General features: G+C 44.5%; 1 protein-coding gene across 1 annotated transcript in view; it reads right to left on the reverse strand.

Annotated features, from left to right (window-relative positions):
- LOC107113786 (nuclear GTPase SLIP-GC-like) overlaps window positions 1–22,218 on the reverse strand; it is a 64,064-nt gene that overhangs the window by 16,541 nt on the left and 25,305 nt on the right. The window contains exons 8-18 of the mRNA XM_015415157.1: window positions 21,789–22,010; window positions 16,086–16,277; window positions 15,433–15,608; window positions 15,137–15,155; window positions 14,251–14,340; window positions 9,974–10,079; window positions 8,435–8,568; window positions 8,059–8,223; window positions 3,070–3,227; window positions 1,472–1,610; window positions 610–718 (exon numbers count right to left, since the gene is read on the reverse strand). Of these exons, the coding sequence (XP_015270643.1) occupies window positions 610–718; window positions 1,472–1,610; window positions 3,070–3,227; window positions 8,059–8,223; window positions 8,435–8,568; window positions 9,974–10,079; window positions 14,251–14,340; window positions 15,137–15,155; window positions 15,433–15,608; window positions 16,086–16,277; window positions 21,789–22,010 (1,510 nt within the window). The remainder of the gene's footprint in view (window positions 1–609; window positions 719–1,471; window positions 1,611–3,069; window positions 3,228–8,058; window positions 8,224–8,434; window positions 8,569–9,973; window positions 10,080–14,250; window positions 14,341–15,136; window positions 15,156–15,432; window positions 15,609–16,085; window positions 16,278–21,788; window positions 22,011–22,218) is intronic.

The following is a 22,218-nucleotide window of genomic DNA, read 5'->3' on the forward strand; positions in this document are numbered from 1 at the left end:
TGGACCTGTATCTATTTGAAGTTCCTTTATTATACTTGCCCTAACTGTGTATCCCCAGTTCTAACAAAGAACGTGTTTGAGTATGTCTTCAACGCTTTGAAATAAATTTTGCTTTTCTTGAAAACGTGGATTTATTCTCGATGCTTGGGGATCCAACACTTGCTCTGACTGAATGCTTTAATAACACCGCTGAGCATTTTATTTTGATAATGGTTGTTTTTATGTGTTTTAGGTGTTTTACTGTTTTATATTGGCACATGGTGCCCTTTTTCTGAGCCGCCCTGAGCCCGTTCACTGGGAGGGTAGGGTAGAAATATAATAATAAATAAATAAAAATAAATAAACAGGGTCTGTAAGTCAGAACAGGCCTGTTCTGCAACACCTCTCATCATCAATGAGGGACTGTGGCCCCATCCTTCAGCCCAGCCACCACATAAGTTATAGGACCAGTGCTGGAGCCTGTATCCATACAACCCCCTGACTGAAATCTGCTCCAACCCCTAACAGAAACCTCAGAGAGCTCTCTCTATAGATTAGCATTAGTGCTGAGTCCTGACGGATAAAAAATTCAAACTCCATCTATAGCTACTCCACTGGGAAATCTCTTACCTTTATAGCAGGGCTTGAGATCACTTTGGATGGACACAGAAAGACTCTGATAGATACTTGACTTGCTCCAGAGAATCTGTTTTTCTAGTTTTTTCAGAATTACGTTTGTCTGTAGGAATCAATTTAAAGTTTTGAAATGTCTTAATCCTTTTCTCATAGAAATTATCTGAAACTAAGCTTAATAAAACAGGAGCCCAGTGGCACCTTAAAGATGTACACAATTTTCACACCAGTTTTTAAGTTGTCTCAGTTGTCTCACTCCCTCTTGCTTTCGAGACACTGGTTTGGATTTATAAAGCTTTAAAGTCTTGGGCCTTGGGCCTCCTGCTTCCTGTGTCCCCTTTCTTGTCTTGGTATAGCATAAAGGCTCTTAGACTGCTGCTCTATAACCAATGGAACTGCCTCCCACATGGTTGCCAACTCTGGCTTAGGGAATCCCTGGAGATTTGGGAGTAGAGCTTGGAGGGGGGGGAGCTCAGCAGTGATGTGATGTCACTCTAGGACCTATTTCTTCTAGACTCTAGGGTATACCATAGAGTCCACCCTCTGAAGCTGCCATTTCCTCCTGGGGAACTGATCTCGTAGTCTGGAGTTCAGCTGTAATTCTGGGAGAACTCCAGGCCCCACCTTGAGTTTGGAAACCAACCTTCTATGAGGCTGAGAACCAACTTCCCACCAACTAGCTGGTAAAATCTAAGTATCTTTTGGAGTTCTTGTAAAAAAACCTAAGAAAATAAAATACCCATTTATATAATTCACAAATATATCTGGGGAAATGGGTTGAAAAAATACAATCCTTTCTTCCTTGTTTTCTTATCTTTATTAATTACCTGAATTTTCCCTCTCAATATTATAAACTTACTTCTTGAATGAAAATTTCAATCTTTCTGCTGTTATTTGGCAAGTGTTTGTTTTTTCCAGTTTGGCGTATCTTGCTCTGCACCTCATTTTTAAACATTTCCAGGTGAGACCACAAACTGGTTCTGGTGGCATTCTGGGTCCTATTGGAATAGCAAGGTTAGCATGAAGAGCAAAGTTGTGTACTTCACCATCTCAAGCTCCAAACAGCAGATAAAAAATGCCATACCAAGGTGGAAGCTTATTTTTCTTAAAAAAAATAAAAGATATACATAAAGACAAAAATATAACAACAGTGGTGGCGGATCCATAAATAAGTTTCTATAAATGGTTTCCAAATATCTAAAAATAAGCCATGTGCAATTGCCATCTATATGCCATGTGCCAAAATAAGATCCTCAATCCATTGAATTACTGTAGGTGGGCCTTCTATCTTTTACAACACCAGAATGATACCAGGGTGGAAGCTACAGAAGGGTCACACATATCCTAACAGACAGACAGACAGATAGATTAGAGGGAGCAGAACACATGCCGAATAATAGACCCCCTTGCCTGAAGAAACAGGAACTTACCCATTTTATAACAACTACAGGAGGAGAAAAAACTACAGGATGACTCTTTCTGCTTCAATGCATTAAAAAAAAGAAAGAAAGAGCGAAACAGAAAGCTATGTAAAATATGCTTCAAGAGAAGCCGGTCCAATATCCTAAAGCAAGCAAGCGGGTGATACCAGGAGGTTGAGCAGGTATCAGAAGGTCATGTGACCAAAAGAAAAGTTCTGCAGGATCCAGCCAAGGATCCATCTAATCCAGCATCCTGTTTCCAACAGTGGCTAAGCAGATGCCTTCAGGAGCCCTACAGCTGTCCCCTGTTGTTTGACCCCAGCACTTGATATTCAGAGGTATACTGCCTCTGAGCATGGAGGGTAGAATTAGCTATTGTGGATAATCGCCCTGGAGTATCTTCAGTAAATTTGTCTGCACAAAACATATAGCCCTGGCATGTGAATGAATTCTGTTGGTGAGGTCCTTAGCTTAGGGATAAACATCTACATAGTCTTGTTTACCTATAATCCTCCACCCCACCCAAGTTTCATTTATTGTATCATGTACTTCAGGGACTTATGAATTGTCTTCTATCACCATCTTGCTCTGGTAGGTGGTAGCCAGTTTGGTGTAGTGGTTAAGTGTGCGGACTCTAATCTGGGAGAACCAGGTTTGATTCCCCACTCCTCCACTTGCACCTGGCTGTTCTTGAAAAAGAGCAGTTTCTGTCAAGAGCTCTCTGAGCCTCGCCTACCTCACAGGGTGTCTGTTCTGGGGAGGGGAAGGGAAAGGAGTTTGTAAGCTGCTCTAGACACCTTTGGGTAGTGAAGGGCGGGGTATAAATCCAATCTCTTCTTTTTCTTCTTCTTATAACTTGTATTATGTTTTTAATTGTTTATATTATTGTATATTAATTGTTTATAATTACTGTTGTAATCTGCCCAGAGCCCTGGTGTGCAGGGGAGGGCGGACTAGAAATCCAATTAAAAAAAAATAGAATAAATGCCATTTAAACAATGTCCTAATATGCAGAACAGGTACAAGATTCTATTACCTGAAGAGACTTCCAAAAATGGTATCAACCTTATGATAGATGGGCTTGGCGAGACTTTCATTGAAATCAATGCGAGCAAATCTCCTAGAGGCATATATACCATCCTTCAAGCACACCGCTTTCAGGGTCCTGTGATAACCTCGGTATCCTTCATCTCTCTAGAAACAGGGTATTAATGGACTCAATTAAGTTAAGACCAATGTGAAATGCTGCTCATTAAAAAAACGGTGGTAAAGATTCTAAAAGACAATGAATACAAGGAAAGCCAAAAGAAACTGAACATGTAAATTCAAGGCTGTCTTCAAGTGCATTTATATCATACTTTCTTTGTACATGTCAATAAGAACCATAAAGGGTCAAGTCTGGCAGAATATTCTGTTACCTTGCTCATTAAGGCTGAATTCAGAACACTATTTCTACAGGCACAAAAACTTCTGCACACGGTATAAGATTCTGCCCCCTCCTGCAGCAGCCAGGTCTATGGGGAGCATTTTGAGCTGCTGAAGGCGGTAAGAGGCAGGGAAATTGTACTACACATGCGGGAACACTTTTCCATGTGGAAATCCTTTCCTTTATGATGCTCCTCTGACCAAAGGAGGAAATACTATTCTGGATCCAAGCCATTAGTTCCTATGTCATTAGGGTAGTTACATAAGGGGGACCCACGATACTCGCGGGGGGGAGGAGCTCCAAGTGGAGGAGGAGGAGGAGGAGGAAGCAGCTGCAGGTGAGCCTTCTCCCCCACCCCCAGGACCAATGTCGATGCCCCCGCAGCTCCTGGCTGCCGGGCCCACCAAGCCTTCTCTCTCCCCCACCAAGTGCTCCCCCTCCCCCCCAGCAGCAGTGGCCCGCCAAGCCTTCTCCCTCCCCCCTAGCAGTGAGGGTGAGACAGTTGCCAGGGCGTTCTCTGCGCATGCGCAGGGAATGCTCTTTTACTTTTGGGGGAATTGAAGTATCCCCCGTATGCTTTTTTCAACTTTTTAGATTTTTCTGCACACCTGGGGATTGCTCCAAGTGTGCAGGAAAATCTCTCTGCCCTACAAGTGCCCCCAATGTGCGGATTTAGATATCTGCACGGAGGGAGCAACTTGGCTATTAGACATATAGATTGAGCGCTGGGGCTATGACCCGCAGGCCCTATTCCACCATGCCCTCAAAGGTTTTCCTATAGGTTTGCCAGGTCCCTCTGAGCCCCCAGTGGGGGACTTTGGGGAGCATTCCAGGGGGGCGGGGACAGCCCCAATGTAATGACATCACGCAGAACTTACATCATCATATTGGGGACTGGCACCTGCGCTCCAAGGCATGAATTCATGGCTTAGAGTGCATGCTCGTGCAGGCCCTCTGCTTCTTCTCAAAAGCATTTAAAGGAATCATCTAAATGCTTTTGAGAAGAAGCAGGGGGTGGTGCACAACCCCTCCCTCCCTCCTGCAAGATTTAAAGGGCCCTCCAGCTGATTGGCTCCCCACCAATCAGCTGAAGGGCCCTTTAAATCTTGCAGGAGGGAAGGGAGAGGGGTGACTGTTGGTGGGCAAGCTTGGGTGCAGGTCTTCTCCCCAGCAGATTGGAGCCCCCAAAACCAGGGAATCCACCGCTGGGACCTGGGGGATGGCAGCCCTGTTTTGTTAACACCTGGAGGGGCTTTTCTTTCTCTCTGGTTAACTGCCACCACCACCTGGCCTTTGTAGGAATTGTCCACTGGGAGGATCAAGACTCCCAGCTTCCCTTCCAAGCTTTGAGGCCTTGCCTTTGTGTCTCCTGCCACCCAGCATCTGGCTATCACAGCAACAGCTTACTGCACTACTGGGGAAGCAGCCACTTACCAAATAACTGCCCCTCCCTCTCCTCCTGGCACTCTTTTTTTAAAAATAGCGTGTCCAAGACAGTGGAGGTCTATGCAGTACAGAGAACTACTAACCGTATAGAAAGTTATAAAGTATTTATTTAAAAGAAAATGTTCAAAAACATACTCTTAGCAGAGCACCAGACTGAGCAAGAGATTCAATAGAAAAGGGTAAAATGCAATTTCTCTGTCCCTGTCTCTATACAGGCCCTAGCAGATGTTAAATATAAGGCAGGCTTTAAGCAGGGGAGGACTGGACTAACCCATTGCCTCTAGCTAGACCCATTAGTAGGGGTGATCCTTGGTCCTTTCTTGGATCTTTTGCCTTTTGTGCAAAGCGCATGTGGCATGATGACATCACATGGAAGTGACGTCATCACTTTGCTGACACTGGGGGTGATGCTTTAGTTTTTGGGCAAAACTCTATTGCAGGGGTGTCAGATATACGGCCCGAAGGCCAGATCCAGCCCCTGCAGGGCTCCAACAGGGCTTGCTGCTTCCTGTTTCCTGCATCACATCTTTTTTTGCCCAGTTTCTCCTATTTCCTGCTTTGTAGAAGAGAGAAAGAAAGCCAAGCCTCCCTTCCCTCGATTGGCTGAGGGCTCTGCCCCCTCCTCTGTGGAGGGATGGGGAGGAAGAGCCAGAGAGACAGTAAAAAAGAGTCCCGTGGCACCTTTAAGACCAACAGCATTTTATTCCAAGTATAAGTTTTTGTGTGCAAGTACACTTCTTTGGGGGGGGGGAGCCAGAGAGAGCACAACAAAGAAACAGAGAGAGTCCCGTGTTTAAGACCAACAACGTTTTATTCCAGGTATAAGCTTTTGTGTGTCTGCATACTTCTTCAAAGATAGAGTGGGAGAGGAAGGGAGGGAGGGCAAGAGCCAGAGAGAGAAAGCCAGAGAGAGGGAGGGAGGGAGTCCCATGGCACTTGGAGAGATCCTCCTTTTCATTTCTAACAGATGGGGGGGGGAGAAACCTAACAACGCAGCTTGCATTCATTATTAGTGGAAGGGAGCAAGAGTCCAGTAGCACCTTAAAGACTAACAAAATTTGTGGCCATGCATGAGCTTTCATGAATCACTGCTCACTTCTTCGGATACAGCTAGAATGTGAGTCCATCTGTCATATCTTGGAGAGTGAAGTGATTTCAGACGCCAAGTGACAATAGCAGGCTTTGGTAATGAGAGAAGAAGCCTAGGTCTCAATTCAGTCCAGGACGATGCATTGTCTTGAGCTTCATTATCAGTTGCAATTGAGCAGTCTCTTTTTCTAATCTCCCTTTGAAATTCCTTTGTAAAAGAACTGATACTTTTAGGTCAGCAACTGAATGTCCTGGAAGGTTAAAATGATCCTCCTGTATCAAATTGAGACCTAGGTTTCCTGTCTCATTACCAATGCTGATATCTTCATGCCTACTACCCCTTTGCATATCACACCTAATCCAATAATGCCTGCTATTACCATTCGGCATCTGAAATCATCTTAATAAAGTTTATTATCACTGATACCTCGTGTTACATTTTACGGCACAAATCGCCTGGCCTGACAAAGTGACATTTATGTCAGATCTGGCCCTCATAACAAATGAGTTTGACACCTCTGCTGTATGGTTTGTAGCTGATCTTATTTATTTATTTGCATTTATATGCTGCCCTCCCCACAAGCGGGCTTAGGGTGGGTCACAACAGTTAAAATACAAACATAGCAATAAATCAAGATATAAATACAAATCCATACAAAGTTAAAATTCTTAAAAACAGCAACAATTGACAGAAATTTCTATTTCCAGCATCCATGGGCGCCTCCAGTGCTGGCCTTATGCTGATAAAGCTAAGGACCCACTCAGCAGATGCCATGGTGATCTCTAAAGTGCAGTTCACCTGAGCAGTACAGACAGGGAAGGCCAGAGTATTTAGATGCCTACTACCTCACCCAAAGGCCTGGCAGAACAGCTCTGTTTTACAGGCCCTGCGGAATTACATTAAATCCTGCAGGGCCCTGATCTCAAGTGGGAGCATGTTCCACAAGGCCAGAGCCAGGGCAGAGAATGCTCTGGCCCTGTTTGAAGCTAAGTGGACGTCTTTCAGGGAGGGAACTACCAGCAGATGTTGCTCAGTAGAGCGCAAAGCTCTACAGGGCACATAGGGAAGGAGGCAGCCCCATAGAGTTTTGCCCCAAAACTAGAGTGTCGCCACGCAACATGATGACATCACTTCCGGCTGACATCATCACATTGCCTTTTGGGCCACTTGGGGGCGGGATTTCCCCCCACCAGCCAGCTGGCAGGAAAACGTCCAACACAAAGCGGAGATTTCCCCTGCCCCTGGTGGGGGTCTGGCAACCCTACCCTGAGACCACCATGGGGTAGGGTGGGATATAAGTGTAATAAATAAATACCCATTAGCACTCCTTAAAATGTTGACTGAAGTGAGGCTGGAAAGCAATGATCTGACTTCCCCCCTCCTGCCTATTCTCTGCCGAGAGAGAAATACTTTTAAAAACTCCTGGTGAAGGTTTTACTCAGTTTAGACCTCCAAAGAAAAATACATTTCTTCACAAGCACGCCCATTATAATTGATGAAACTTACTTTCCTTATGCCCTTCTTCAGATACAGTTAAACAAAACTTCCTCAAACTTTACATATAGGTAGAGAGAGAGTAGGAGGGGTTCGTTGCCAGGAAAGGCTAGTTAGAGTCAAGATGCATAACTAGCTGGGCAATTATAGCTGAGATTGGATTAAGGAACTGTGAATGGCAGTGAATGAGCATATGAATACAAGAGTTAACAAACAGATGCAAGGATTTGTTTCGAGTTCACTGGCATCTCCAAGACCAACAAAATTCAATAGTTTGTTATTTGTTGGTCTTGCCTCAAAAACCCCATGGAGTTGGCATAAGACAGCTTTTGCAGTAACCTTTTAGGAATAATACCCAGAATTTGTAATACTTTTGTCTGAAGACTGAATACAGAGAAGTTAAAGCCCAGTGTTCCACGATGTACCCAGATTGGTTTCTATGCCACTCCTGATCCCAGTTTATCATATATTGTTTAAGTTGCTGCATCGCATGATGCAGGTTTATCAAAAGATGTGTTTAGAAGCAGGATGAAACAGGGTCATAAGGGGGAATAGTGGATTTTCCTTACTGTGAGCAACTTATTGACAGTATTCTTATAGTTCTTTCTGGCATGCTCCACACTTTCACGGAGAGGCTGCTGTATCTCATCAAAACGTTTTTCAAGGTGCTTCTCCAAAGGGTTGATATCCTTCAACATTAATTCTTTCACACCACTTTCCTGAAATATCTGGTCCTACAAGAGCAACAAAAAGTCTCTTCAGCAAGGGAGTAATTAATTAACAGTGGTGCAGGCAAGACAAATACAGGACCTGGGAGCCAGGACTCGGATTGTGGCTGAATTTGAATTCACCAGGCAAATCTTTGATAGCAGGACTCTCAGACTCTTAGATGGTTCATTCTAACTGGTTGTATGCTTTCTGGCTCTAGAAGTTCTATGTTCATACCTCAAGCTGTGGCGTGGAACAAAAATTTTTAGCCAGCCTGTGGATGCCGCATACTTCAGTCACATAATCTTTCACCAGTTTCTGTTTCTCCTTCAGATAGATCTTCCTGAGGTAGTCCCTCAGCTCTGGGATCTCTGAGATATTAAAAAGTAAGACATGCAAAGAGTTAAGATATATTCTTATTAAAAAAACCTCCTTTCTGCCAGAAAATCCTTCCCTTTAAAGCATTTCTTAAAATTTCAAATGGCAACAAATTTAATGTAAATATGAAGCTTTAGTTCTGTCAAATTCTATAAATTCACACAATAGCCTTGTGGTCCAGCAAGAATTAATGGTAAAAATAGCTGGTGAACCTTCTAACCCTTATCAGCCTCAAATTTACCCCATCTAAGTATGATTACAATTAACCTCTGAATTCCAGCACTAGGAGGCAACATCAGGGGAAGGCCTTGGCTCCTATAATAAATGTGAAGAAATAAATGTGAAGAAATAAATCAATAAATACTCTGTTTCTTGGCCCTCCAGGATAACTAGTTGGCCACTATGTGATACAATATGCTGGACTAGAAGAATCATTGGTCTGATCAAACAGGGTTCTTATGTTATTATGCAATCCTATTACATTGGACTTTGCAATCAAGATCCTCCCTGCCTGTCATTATCTGGGCTGTGCCACCAGAGGTCTACTAGGCCCAGGGAGCCTGGCTAGCAGTAAGTGAGGCTGGGCCTACAACTCCCAGAAGCCCCTGAGAGGTTTTGGAGCCAAAACTGACCAATAGGGAAGAAGAGGGCTGGGGAACAAAAGGGCTGATGCCAGAGCAAAGGCTGTTCTTTCTTCCAGAGGGCAGAGCCAGAAGGAAGGTTGCTGCAGGAAGAAACCCATCCTGAGGGAAGGGTGAGTAGTCTAGTGTCACTTGGAATAGTGAGCTAGGGACGGTGTGTATTTAGACGCATTAGGGCATTTGATTTCTTTTCTTTTCACCCACTTACTGTTATAATTCTGCACCTTGTTGTTTATGCTGAGATGTCTGATATTTTGAAAACCCATTTGTATCCAACAGTCTGACCTCCTATAAAATAAACCTTTTCCTTGTTTCACTCTGCCTGGTCCTCACGCCTATTATTTGGCCAAAAGGGACATCTGAAGGTCTTGGGAGGGTACTTTGGGCCTTCTCAAGGGAGCCTGGAACCAGAGTGGTGGCAGCGTCAGGTGACGCCCCACCTGAGCCGTGACACTGCCCCACATGAACTTTTCATCAGATTGCAACTCAGTGAGGAGCCCAACCAAGTTGGCTTAAAAAAAATACCTCCCAGTGTCCAGACAGAGCACAAATACCAAAAGAGGGACCACAGCTCAGCAGCAGAGCATCTACTTTGCATGCACCTACAGTTAAAGGGATTAGGTAGAAGATGTGTGACCCTAGACAGCTGCTCTCAGATACAGTAGACAATACTGCGTTTGATACACCAGTGATCTGACAAGGTATAAGGCAACACATGGGTAAGATGGTTTAATGAGCTTGCCAGGGCCTTCATTACCTGTTTCTTCTGGACTGAGGTGCTTTGGATTCCAGAATTCTCGGGCACTGACTGTATAAACCAATTTGTCCTTTTTAAGGACTTCTGAATCAAGTGGCAGCTTTCTCTGAAAGACACACAAATGGGAAGATTCTTACAAAAGTGTTCCCTCTTTCTGCTGTAGCAACCCACAACAGATCCATTACAGACTCCCTCCATCTGCCCTTCCTTTGTTGTGACAAGCTGCTCTCTACTCTGGCACTTAAAATACAGGTTTGTTTTCTCCATCTACTTTTTTAAGTTTTAGTTTTTCAAATAGGACATGTGCCAACTAGGATATAAAGAAAAACAGTAATGTCAATTGCTTATAATACCTCATTAAAAAACATACCAAGGGGTCCTTTCCATAGCTTTGTAATTCCAAAATTTTATGATCACTGCAGAGTTCCATGAACTTATTAGAACCATTAGAAAATTCCTCTAACGTTCTCCGATAGTAAGGGTCAAGAAGCGACAGTTAGAACCGGATATGGAACAACTGGTTAGTTTAGCATAGGAAAAGGAGTACGACAAGGATGTATATTGTCACCTTGCTTATCTATATATCTAATAACCAAGTTGCCCCCTCAGTGTGGATATCTAAATCTGCACATCAGGGGCACTTGGGGGGCAAGGAGATTTTCCTGCACACTTGGGGCAATCCCCAGATGTGCAGAAAGATCTGAAAACTTGGGAAAAATATGCAGGGGATATTTAAATCCCCCCAAAAGTAAAAGAGCATTCCCTGCACAGGAGCAGAGAACGCTCCGGGGACTCTGTGGAGGGCTGGCAGCTGGAAGTCATTCAGGCCTTGCCGCAGGAGAGGGGGGAGAAGAAATCGGTGGTGGTGGCAGCAGAGGAGATCGCCAGAGCCGGGGGGGAGGAGATCAGTGGTGGCAGAGTTGGAGGAGATCACTGGAGCCGGGGGGGGGGAGGAGGAAGAGATTGGAGGGGGAGGAGACCAGCGGAGCTGGGGGGGGGAAGGAGATTGGTGACGGCAGAGGTCCTTTGCCGTCCCCGTCTTCTTTGACCTTCAATCTTTCCCAGCATCAGGGTCTTCTCCAGTGAGTGCTCCCTTCTCATTTGGTGGCCAAAGTATTTGAGCTTCAGTTTCATTATCTGGCCTTCCAGGGAACAGTCAGGGTTGATTTCTTTGAGGATTGACTGATTTGTTCTTCTTGCAGTCCAAGGGACTCTCAAGAGTCTTCTCCAGCACCATAGTTCAAAAGAATCTATTCTTCGGCGCTCGGCCTTCCTTATAGTCCAGCTCTCGCAGCCATACATGACTACTGGGAATACCATTGCTTTGACCATGCGGACTTTTGTTGGCAGGGTGATGTCTCTACTTTTTATCATGCTGTTTAGGTTCGCCATCGCTTTCCTCCCAAGGAGCAGGCGTCTTTTAATTTCATGGCTGCAGTCACAGTCTGCGGTGATCTGGGATCCCAGGAACGTGAAGTCTGTCACTACTTCCACGACTTCCCCTTCTATTTGCCAAGGAGTGATGGGGCCGGATGCCATGATCTTAGTTTTTTTGATGTTGAGCTTCAAGCCCACTTTTGCGCTCTCCTCTTTTACTCTGAGCAAGAGGCTCTTTAGATCCTTTTCACTTTCAGCCATTAGAGTGGTATCATCTGCATATCTGAGGTTGTTGATCTTTTCCCCAGCAATCTTAATTCCCGCTTGTGATTCATCCAGGCCAGCATTTCGCATGATGTACTCTGCATATATATTAAATAAGCAAGGTGACAATATACATCCTTGTCGTACTCCTTTTCCTATGCTGAACCAATCAGTTGTTCCATATCCGGTTCTAACTGTCGCTTCTTGGCCCTTATACAGGTTTCTCAAGAGACATGTGAGGTGGTCTGGTACTCCCATCTCTTTAAGGACCTGCCATAGTTTGTTGTGATCCACACAGTCAAAGGCTTTAGCATAGTCAATGAAGCAGAAGTAGATATTTTTCTGGTACTCTCTTGCTTTCTCCATAATCCAGCGAATGTTGGCAATATGATCTCTCGTTCCTCTACCTCTTCGAAACCCAGCTTGTACTTCTGGCAGTTCTCTATCCATGTACTGTTGAAGCCTAGCTTGTAGGATCTTGAGCATGACCTTGCTAGCGTGTGATATGAGTGCAATTGTGCGATAGTTTGAACATTCCTTGGCATTGCCCTTCTTTGGGATTGGAATGTATACTGACCTTTTCCAATCCTGTGGCCACTGTTGCGTTTTCCAAATTTGCTGGCAAATTGAGTGCAGCACTTTAACAGCATCATCTTTTAAGACTTTGAATAGCTCAGCTGGGATACCATCACCTCCACTAGCTTTGTTGTTAGTAATGCTTTCTAAGGCCCATTTAACTTCACATTCCAGGATGTCTGGCTCGAGGTCAGTGATTATACCATCGTGGTTGTCACGGACATCAAGGTCTTTCTTGTATAGTTCTTCTGTGTATTCTTGCCATCTTTTCCTAATCTCTTCTGCTTCTGTTAGGTCCCTACCATTTTTGTCCTTTATCATGGCCAGCTTTGCATGGAACACTCCCTTGATTTCCCTAATTTTCTTGAAGAGATCTCTAGTCCTTCCCATTCTATTGTTTTCCTCTATTACTTTGCATTGTTCATTCAGGAAAGCCTCCTTATCTCTCCTTGCTGTTCTCTGGAAATCTGCATTCAGTTGAGTAAATCTTTCCTTTTCACCTTTGCCTTTTGCTTTCTTTCTTTCCTCTGCTATTTGTAAAGCCTCGTCAGACAGCCACTTTGCTTTCTTGTTTTCTTTTTCTTTGGGATGGTGGTGATTGCTGCCTCCTGTACAATGTCATGAACCTCCGTCCATAGTTCTTCAGGCACTCTATCTATCAAATCTAGACCCTTGAATCGATTCTTCACCATGGACAGTTTTTCTGGTACTCTCTGGCTTTCTCCATAACCCAGCGAATGTTGGCAATCTGATCTCTAGTTCCTCTACCTCTTCGAAACCCAGCTTGTACTTCTGGCAGTTCTCTATCCACGTACTGTTGAAGCCTAGCTTGTAGGATCTTATGACCTTGCTAGCATGTGATATGAGTGCAATTGTGCGATAGTTTGAACATTCCTTGGCATTGCCCTTCTTTGGGATTGGAATGTCTTTTTACAGGGTTGTATTTATAGAACCTGAAATCTGTGCAGTATACTGCGAGAGTTGGGCTATAAAAGTCTTAGTGATGCCCTGGTGACCAACCCACTCATGTTCATGAACTAAGTGTGGCACTTCTTCCTGATAAGTCCAGAGGATGAAATGCAGGCAAACTTCTTCCTGCCCTCAAGGATCTTTGCTTATGCATGCCCATACTCCTGCTTCCTTCTCTAGCCAGAGTAGGCTAGAGTGGAGACCTTTACTTACCACTACAATATCTCAGAGATGTCTTAGGGTACCATCAGTTTCCTGAGCTGCAAGAAATCAATCAACCCACTGCTGCTGGACCCTGACTGCCGCCTCCGGAGCCCCCTCAGCTAATGGGATCAGAGGCACACCAGGACAAGAGCCATGAGGCCACTGGTGCACCTGGTTACTTCCATGCCCCAGGTAAGTCCAGAGGTGTTCCCAGACAGCTTTATTCAAACAATTCAGGACTACGGTTTCTCACAAGTGTCTCTGTCAGTGTGGCACTAGCCCCCCCCCCTTTTCAAGAAATCATTCATTATTGACTGGATCCAAACAGGTATTACCCTCCAGCTAGATGTGATAAGCCATGAGGAGCAGGGGTGAAGAAAGCCTGAGATCCCCAAGCAGTGTCTACATCGTTAGGCCACAGCTGGAACTATCCAAGCAACCAATATTAAACTTTGCTGTGGCAACATGCTGAGATCATTCTGCAGAAACTGTGCTGTCTAAATCATGCTGCAGAAACTGTGCTGTCTAAATCATGCCAAATGGGAGCAGTTCTACCAACCCACAGCGTCATGACCAGCACTGCCACAAAGGAGATACAGAAGTGTCCCCTCACCAATATTTGATCATCACAGCCAAGGTTGTCTCAAGATATGCAGAATATTGGAAAGCAACCTGGACATCAGTAATCTCTTAACTGGTCCCCCAATCCTGCACAAGTTCTGAGTTCTCCTGAGATTAAAGTAAACCTCCTCAAGTAATGATCGGTTCATAACAAAGGAGTTCTTGAAATCTGCTTCTCGGACAAGCCATATGGCATTTGTTCAGTACAGGAGATGAAACGTGTAGGAGCTACAAGCTTCTGGGACTTAGTGTGTGGGGCACCTTACCTGCAGCTTCTCCTTAATGAATCTCTCCTTCTTGTTCTTCAAATCTTGGTTCCTCTCTAAAATGGCATCATGCTCATTCTCCAAGGGAAACTGTATTTGGAAAAGGTCAGTAGAATCACATGTAGTGCCCAGCGACGTATCTAACCCTAACCCACACCACTGAACCATCCAGGGGAGCACTGGTCACAGGAGAATCTCCCAGTGGACCACTTCCCTAGAAGGCCACTAATGGCCAGGACCCACCAATTCTGCCACTGCCTCAGAGGACACTTGTCTTAAGACACTTCACTGATAATGGTAATTGGTGTCAGTTCACCAAATGTCTCCTCCCACTCTGCTGCCAATTTGTGGGGAAAAGCAATGGGTGAACTAATGAGCACCACTGCTTATAATACTGCAGGACCATTTGACGTGGCTTGCTCCAGAGTGATTTTCACTTTCCAGACAGTCCAGTCCTGAAACTGCATACTGGAAGAATGAAAACTTTGAGAATGCATGGTATCACCTCCATTTAGAAAACTATTAATAAAGCAACACAAGAGAAGATGAATAAATAAACTTGTGCCCCCATTTTGTTTATCAGTTAATTAATACTAATTTCACACTCTTCCATAACAAACTGACAAGAGAAGCAGAGAGGGGTGTGACAGTTTTTCTTTTTTAATTTTCACTCAACCCAGGAACTTACACAAGCTCTGTCCTTCACACTTGTTGAGTAGTAGCCATTGATGTCACGAATGGGCCATCAATGAAAAAACCCAAAACTTAGACTGGCTCTATTTACAGCAATTCATCCCACCAGAGCAGAAAATTGCTGATATGAAACTTTTGTCAGGGGAGAGTTTTAAACAACCTCATAGGTCAAGTTTTCAGAATTCATACTTACATCTTTATTTTTTCTTTCGCTGGAAAAGAGAGAGATTCTTTTAGACTAGCATAAATTTCAAAAGATTTGTGGTAGAAATTAGTCATCATAGGCTAGAAACAACAGAGCCAGGGGGTTGTATATGCACAGCATTCAGATCAGAATTGAAAGGAAACTCACAAATAAGAATTAGAAGTCACAGTTTTCCCAAGGTGGATAATTTTAAATTACAGTTCTGGGACCTTAAATTTGACTACAGGGTTCTTTTTCACTTTGGTGGAGAGGTGTATTTTGTCAACAAAGATCTTTGTAAATACCTTCTGTATTCGTCAAGATCCATTTTATCTGATTTGGTGACCACCATGGCGATGTCAGTACAGACCCCTCCTGGGAAGGCCTTGATGCTTTCTTCCAGTAACTTGGCCTGGATCTTCTCTCCTTGAGTACGCTCAATGTCACTAATGATCCAGATGACTGAACATGTGTTAATACTCTATTGTAAAAAACAAGAAATTCATTGCATGAGAGCCAGTTTGGTGTAGTGGTTAAGTACGCGGACTCTAATCTGGGAGAACCGGGTTTGATTCCCCACTCCTCCACTTGCACCTGGCTGGATGACCTTGGGCAAGCCATTGTTCTGATAAGAGCTGTTCTTGAAAAAGAGCAGTTTCTGTCAAGAGCTCTCTCAGCCCCGCCTACCTCACAGGGTGTCTGTTGTGGGGAGGGGAAGGGAATGGAGTTTGTAAGCTGCTCTGAGACACCTTTGGGTAGTGAAGGGCGGGATATAAATTCAATCTCTTCTTCTTCTTCTTCTTCTTCTTCTTAATAATGGAATAATAATGCTAGGCTGAGACACAGATTTGAACCAGGTTTTGGGGTCTTTTCTCTTCACACTTGCTAGTCAACAAAAGTTTAATTCACTTAACTGATGTGTTCATAACATTTTCATCTCCTCCCTGTAAATAGTCACCTGTTTCCACATTTCATCCCTTTTGACATTGAAGTCTCCTGTCCCAGGAATATCCAAAAATATGACGCCTTCTGGAAGGATTTCTGACCCTGGAATAGTCACTTCCACATACTTGATCAGTGGCCACAGCCCTTCAGTGCCTTCATCCCGAACACGAATGTAAGGATCCAATTTACGGGAGAGCTCTTCTGCCTGTAACACAAAAATTAGGTAATATACAGAAAAAATCCACTGGTCTTCTAAGGGGATTTCAGTCCAATAATCCCTCTCCTGTTTATGCTACCAATGTCTACAGTCACCAGGTTTCAAATATTTTTCTTGCTCCTTTGATTTTTAACTTTTTTTTGCATTGAGTTCCACATCAAATAGTTTGTTGAATAAACAAACTAACTTGATCCGGGGGGGGGAGGGGGGGGGATTCAGTTGATCTCACATCTTGTTATACTGGACTTCAACTCCTGATCTTCCCAAACCCACCTTGCTCCAGCCCTGATTCATCTGAATCTGTTGTTGGATTGAGGACTCACACTTGGGTTACACTTGTGGTGTGTTCATATGCGTTCCCCCAGACATAATTACAGTTATATTCTAACAGTATTGAATTGTCCAGGTTTATTTTAAGCACTGCTAGTTAATGGGAATGTTTTGTTCTTTCTTTAAAGTGAGTTGTCAGCCCTAGGTACCACACAGGAAAACATGATTCGTTTGTGGGGGGGAAATGGAAAATATAATATACAAGTGGAGACCCGTTGCGTACTGAGTTCATCTTGAACTCCGTTCTCTCTCTTCCCCCCCCAGGCTCTGTCTCTCCCCCCTTCTCTCTCTTTCCCCCCCTTCTCTCTCTTCTCCCCCCCACGATGGTGAAGATGAGGATGGCGGCCAAGGTGGAAGCCACCCAAGGGGGCCGCTCCGAGGCAGGCTGTCCAAGCCGCTCCAGTTGCCGCCTCGCATGCCGCCGGCCCCGGCAAGCCGCTCACTCGGCCCGCATCCCAGCGGCCCGAGCCGGGCGCCCGCAGGCAACTTCAAGCAGGGGCGCCGCTTTCGGGCGCGAGCTGGCGGGGGCTCTCTAGGGAGGAGGGGTGTGTGTGTGTGTGTGTCTCTGGAGCGCCGCCTTCTCCCCCTCGGACGTTGCCGCAGGCCGCTTCTTTTCCCTTCACGGGAACGCTGGCTCCACGTCTCTTCCCCCTCCTCACCGGTCTTTCTCCCCTGCCGCCGCTGCTGCTGGGCCTCACCGGCCGTTCGCTCCCTTCCCCCGCACGCAAGCCCGGTAGGTCGCAGAGCGTCTCCTGCGCACGCGCAGGAGACGCTCTTGCACTTTTGGGGGGATTTAAACATCCCTCCGAAATTTTTTTCAACTTTTTGCATTTTTGTGCACTCGTGGGGACTGGCCCACGTGTGCACAAACCTCCCCCGGCCCCCCAGCTGCCCCCGGAGCGCGGATTTAGTGATCCGCACTCCGGGGGCAAGTTTGCTATTAGATAGATAGATTGATTGATAATGGTTCTGTTTTGAATTTACTGCTAATTTTTGTTAAGTTTCACAAGTTTTCTAAGAAATCTCAGCCCATGCCATAGAAAACCTCTCATTTTGGTGGACTCTGAGCAACAATTTGGACTGGACATTAGTTTAATTGAAAAGACTGCAGAATTGCCAACCAATCCCATTTCCTGAACTTAAATTGATATCTGAATTAGCTCAAAAGAGAATTCCAAAATATGCATCCAGACAGGTCAATCTAATCAATCTAATAATAAAAATACATGGCTGCCATCCCATGGCGAGAGAGGGAGTTTTCAGGTAAATGAGTCACACAAAGCACATTATAGCCTGTAAGAAAATTTGCTGATTGTAAAAGAATCTATCCACTGTATTCAGAAGCAAATGCAAGTAATAGGGACGGGGACGGGTTCCCCAACATGAGGGAAATGGACATACTTACACCATGGGACAGAAATCACTTTGTGTAAGTACTTTGCAAGGGTAGTAAGAAAATCGAAGAAACAGAGAGAATTCAAGGAAATGCCTGGTAATCCTTTACTGAGCAGAAACTTCACTATGATAAAGGTGGACTCTGTTCCCAATAACTAATGGGGGGGGGGTTAGTTTTTCATTCCTCAGTGTGTTTTTATCTTTGTCCTGAAGCAACTGGGCAAGCCTTGGTCTGCTATCACCTTTTATGGGTTACATTAGAAATCCGCACAGCCGGCTTCATGGGTAGGCTTAGGCAGTCACTTGGCAACCAATAAGAGTGGTTGGTATACCTACTCACAGTAGCAGCTTCTGCAAGTGAAGCAGGGAGTCTGGAGGAATCAGCTGAATGCAGAGGAGGGGTCACCTCTTTCTCAGTTCCCCTCTACCCGTCCCTGCCTCCCTCCACCCCCTCCAGCTTTCCCCTCGTAGTCTGCTGTCTGCACAAAGCACTGGCTCCTACACTACTTAGGAGGATTTGGTGTATTTTCTGGGACTGGAATGACAGGTCCCAGAGTGGAATGATGACCCCTGTAACTGAAATCAGTGTAAAGTATTTCATTCACCCTAATGTTTGTGATTACAGGGGCAGAACACTGATTTCAATCACAGCAGCCGTCATTCCACCCTTGGACCTGTCGTTTCAGTCCCAGAGCACTTCTGCTACTCCTAGAGACCATCATTCCACTTTGGACCTGGCATGCTCAGTCCGTGCTGATAAAGACCAGGAATGCAGATACCTCCGCCTATACCTAGTGAAAAGCTGACACAGAGCTGAGATGGCTTGGTGCTACTTGGTGAAGCTCCAAGTTTTGTACAGAAGAAAAACTGAGAATCTCTAACACATTGTACTTTTTAGGATTACCAAAACCTGAGATTATGTCCAAGGTAATTTTAAATTTCAGGTCTATAAAGAAACCCAGAAGAAATTAATTTTTAAAGAAAAAGTCAAAATCCAGCAATGACTTTTAGTTCTAATAAATCGGCATTTCTCTATTGCTTTTTTAAAAAAATCAATGAACTAACATGGCCCACGAGAGCCAGTTTTCATATTCTAAATATGCACAAAACACCATGCAATCACATTTTTTCCCATTTTATAACAAAAGACTATCCAGTAATTACCAGCCTTTGCACTGGTTTATGACTGCTTGTACTGTATTGAAATTGAAAAGTGATTCATGAGAACCACTCAATGACAGTGTTAGACATGGACTTCTGAAGCTAGGTTTTAAAAATTCATCACTCAGCCTTAATCTAGGCTCACTGTGTAATCTTGACCAAGTCAACTATAGTTCATTCTAACCTGCCTCTCAGGGCTCTTTGAGGTATTTGTGTATTTACTTAATTTGTACCCTGTCTTTCTTCCCAACACCAGTCCCCAATTGTGTAACCCTGGCTGCTTCCACACGAGAGTAGTTTTCCATGGTAGTCATAAGAACATGAGAACATAAGAGACGCCAATGTTGGATCAGGCCAAAGGCCCATCCAGTCCAACACTCTGTCACACAGTGGCCAAAAATACCAGGTGCCATCAGGAGGTCCACCAGTGGGGCCAGGACACTAGAAGCCCTCCCACTGTTGCCCCCCCCAAGCACCAAGAAGACAGAGCATCACTTGCCCCAGAGCCCCTATCTATACCTTGTGGCTAATAGCCACTGATGGACCTCTGCTCCATATGCTTATCTAATTCCCTTTTGAAGCTGTCCATGCTTGTAGCCACCACCACTTCCTGTGGCAGTTAATTCCATGTGTTAATCACTCTTTGGGTGAAGAAGTACTTCCTTTTATCTGTTCTAACCTGACCATTCAGCAATTTCATGGAGTGCCCACGAGCTCTTGTATTGTGAGAAAGGGAGAAAAGTACCTCTTTCTCTACCTGCTCTTTCCCATGCATAATCTTATAAACCTCAATCATGTCACCCCTCAGTCGTCTTTTCTCCAAGCTAAAGAGCCCTAAGCGCTTTAACCTTTCCTCATAGGGAAAGTGTTCCAACCCTTTTATCATTCGAGTTGCCCTTTTCTGCACTTTTTCCAAAGCTATAATATCCTTTTTAAGCTGTGGTGACCAGAACTGCACACAGTATTCCAAATGAGGTCGCACCATTGATTTATATAGGGGCATTATGATATTGGCTGATCTGTTTTCAATACCCTTCCTAATAATCCCCAGCATAGCATTGGCCTTCTTTATTGCAGTCACACACTGTCTCAACATTTTCAGTGAGTTATCTACTACAACTCCAAGATCTCTCTCTTGATCAGTCTCCACCAGTTCAGACCCCATCAATGTGTATTTATATTTAGAATTTTTGGCTCCAATGTGCATCACCTTGCACTTGGCCACATTGAACCCCATTTGCCATGTTGACGCCCACTCACCCATCCTTGACAGATCCCTTTGGAGTGCCTCACAATCCTCACTGGTTGTCACCACCCTGAACAACTTTGTATCACCTGCAAATTTGGCCACTTCACTGCTTACTCCCAACTTGGAATCATTAATGAACAAGTTAAAAAGCAGTGGACCAAGTACTGATCCCTGCGGTACCCCACTGCAGGTTGCTGATTTGATTTTATATGAAATCAACCTTGCAACAGAGATTCTAGACAGAACAATAATCCATTTTCTCTCCATTGTTAGTCATGGTTTCCTTTTCACACCTGATGTGCCTTGAAGCCCTTCACACATGACCGTCAGGATTCTCTGCCCACCGTTTTAATGTTTTTCTACAGAGCATGGGTTATGCTGCATAGGAATAATAACGATACATTTTCAAACCCTTTGCAATAAAATCTCCACATATTCACAGAGGTACCTCCAGATGACACACACACACACCCGCAAGCAGGCTGATGTATGGGCAGCTGTCTTCTGTTTCTTTCTCAGGCAAGTAACATTGGATTAGAATGATGCAATGCCATGTATTTGCAGAAGCACCACTGGACAATCTCCTGTCCCTCCCCTATGCCTGAAATGTGGGCTAAAGGCAAATCTTGACATCATGGCAGTCATGGGTCTGACCCGTGGTTGCCAAACACCATTTTAGAGATGATTTTGGCCATTTTTTTAAAAAAATGTTGTGATGATGGCCCTATCCTGACTGGGCCAGGAGACCTCCTCCCATGCCTTTTATGTATTGAAACAGCTGTAGAAGGGGGGAGTGTTTCAGCACTAGAAAAGGTGCAGGGAGGCAACAACGTCTCCTGGTCTCCTTGGGCCATGGCAGACCCAGGATCAGGACCTCACAGCATTTTTTAAAATGGGCAAAATCTTCTAAAATTATTGTTGTTTTTATTGGCCATGGGATGAACCCCTGGCTGCCATAACGTCTAGTCTGTCTCTTAGGAGTGGGGGGTTCTTATCTCTTATGCTAATTCCTGTAACTGCTGCAAGGTACTGGTCCTTTGAGGTCATCAACAATGAAAAGAATAATGACTAGAAGTCCTGCAATTGCACCATTTCCTGTTCAGACATAATAAACTGTTTGTGCCAATAGTGTCCCGCCCAGGAAACACCTTTAAAAAAAAAAAAAAACAGTTTCAAATATAGCAGAGTTTTTTGTGGAAGGAATGGGCTGTTGGTAGCCTGTGCACAGACAGAGGATGACATCATGAGGAAACATGAAAAAACCACACAGGGCAAGTAGCTAAAACATGGGAATTCCTTGGTGAAAAAGCAGCCTTCCTGAGGATATCAGACAGTGAGAGCAAATAGACAAAGAAAGCACTCACCTGCTGTGCCTTGAGCGAAATTATCCGTTTGGCAGGAACAGTCACCTGCAGGTTGGTCTGCAACAAGACTTCATAATTGTTGTCTTTGGCTCCCTCCCCATAAAGAGCATGGAGCTTTTCAATGGCATCATTCACACATCCATCGTCATCATCGTCATCATCGTCATCATGCCCATTCTTGCTCAAAATCTCCACAAGATTCTTCAGCTCTTCTTTCCATTCCTATCAGTGAAGTACCAGGTAAAGTGGCTTTTAAACTTAGGCTAGATATTGCCATACATACAAACAGGAGAGAATGTACAAGGTTTTGCTGTGGAACGGATTCTGCTTCTCTCCACCTTCATTCCTCAATGGACACACATGTTTGACTCCAGAGTGATACCAAAGCAGGCAGTTATCATTACTTTATATTGTGCAAGTATGTGTAGCC

This window comes from Gekko japonicus, unplaced genomic scaffold, assembly GCF_001447785.1.
Source record: "Gekko japonicus isolate JY-2015 unplaced genomic scaffold, Gekko_japonicus_V1.1 scaffold63, whole genome shotgun sequence".
NCBI lineage: Eukaryota > Metazoa > Chordata > Lepidosauria > Squamata > Gekkonidae > Gekko > Gekko japonicus.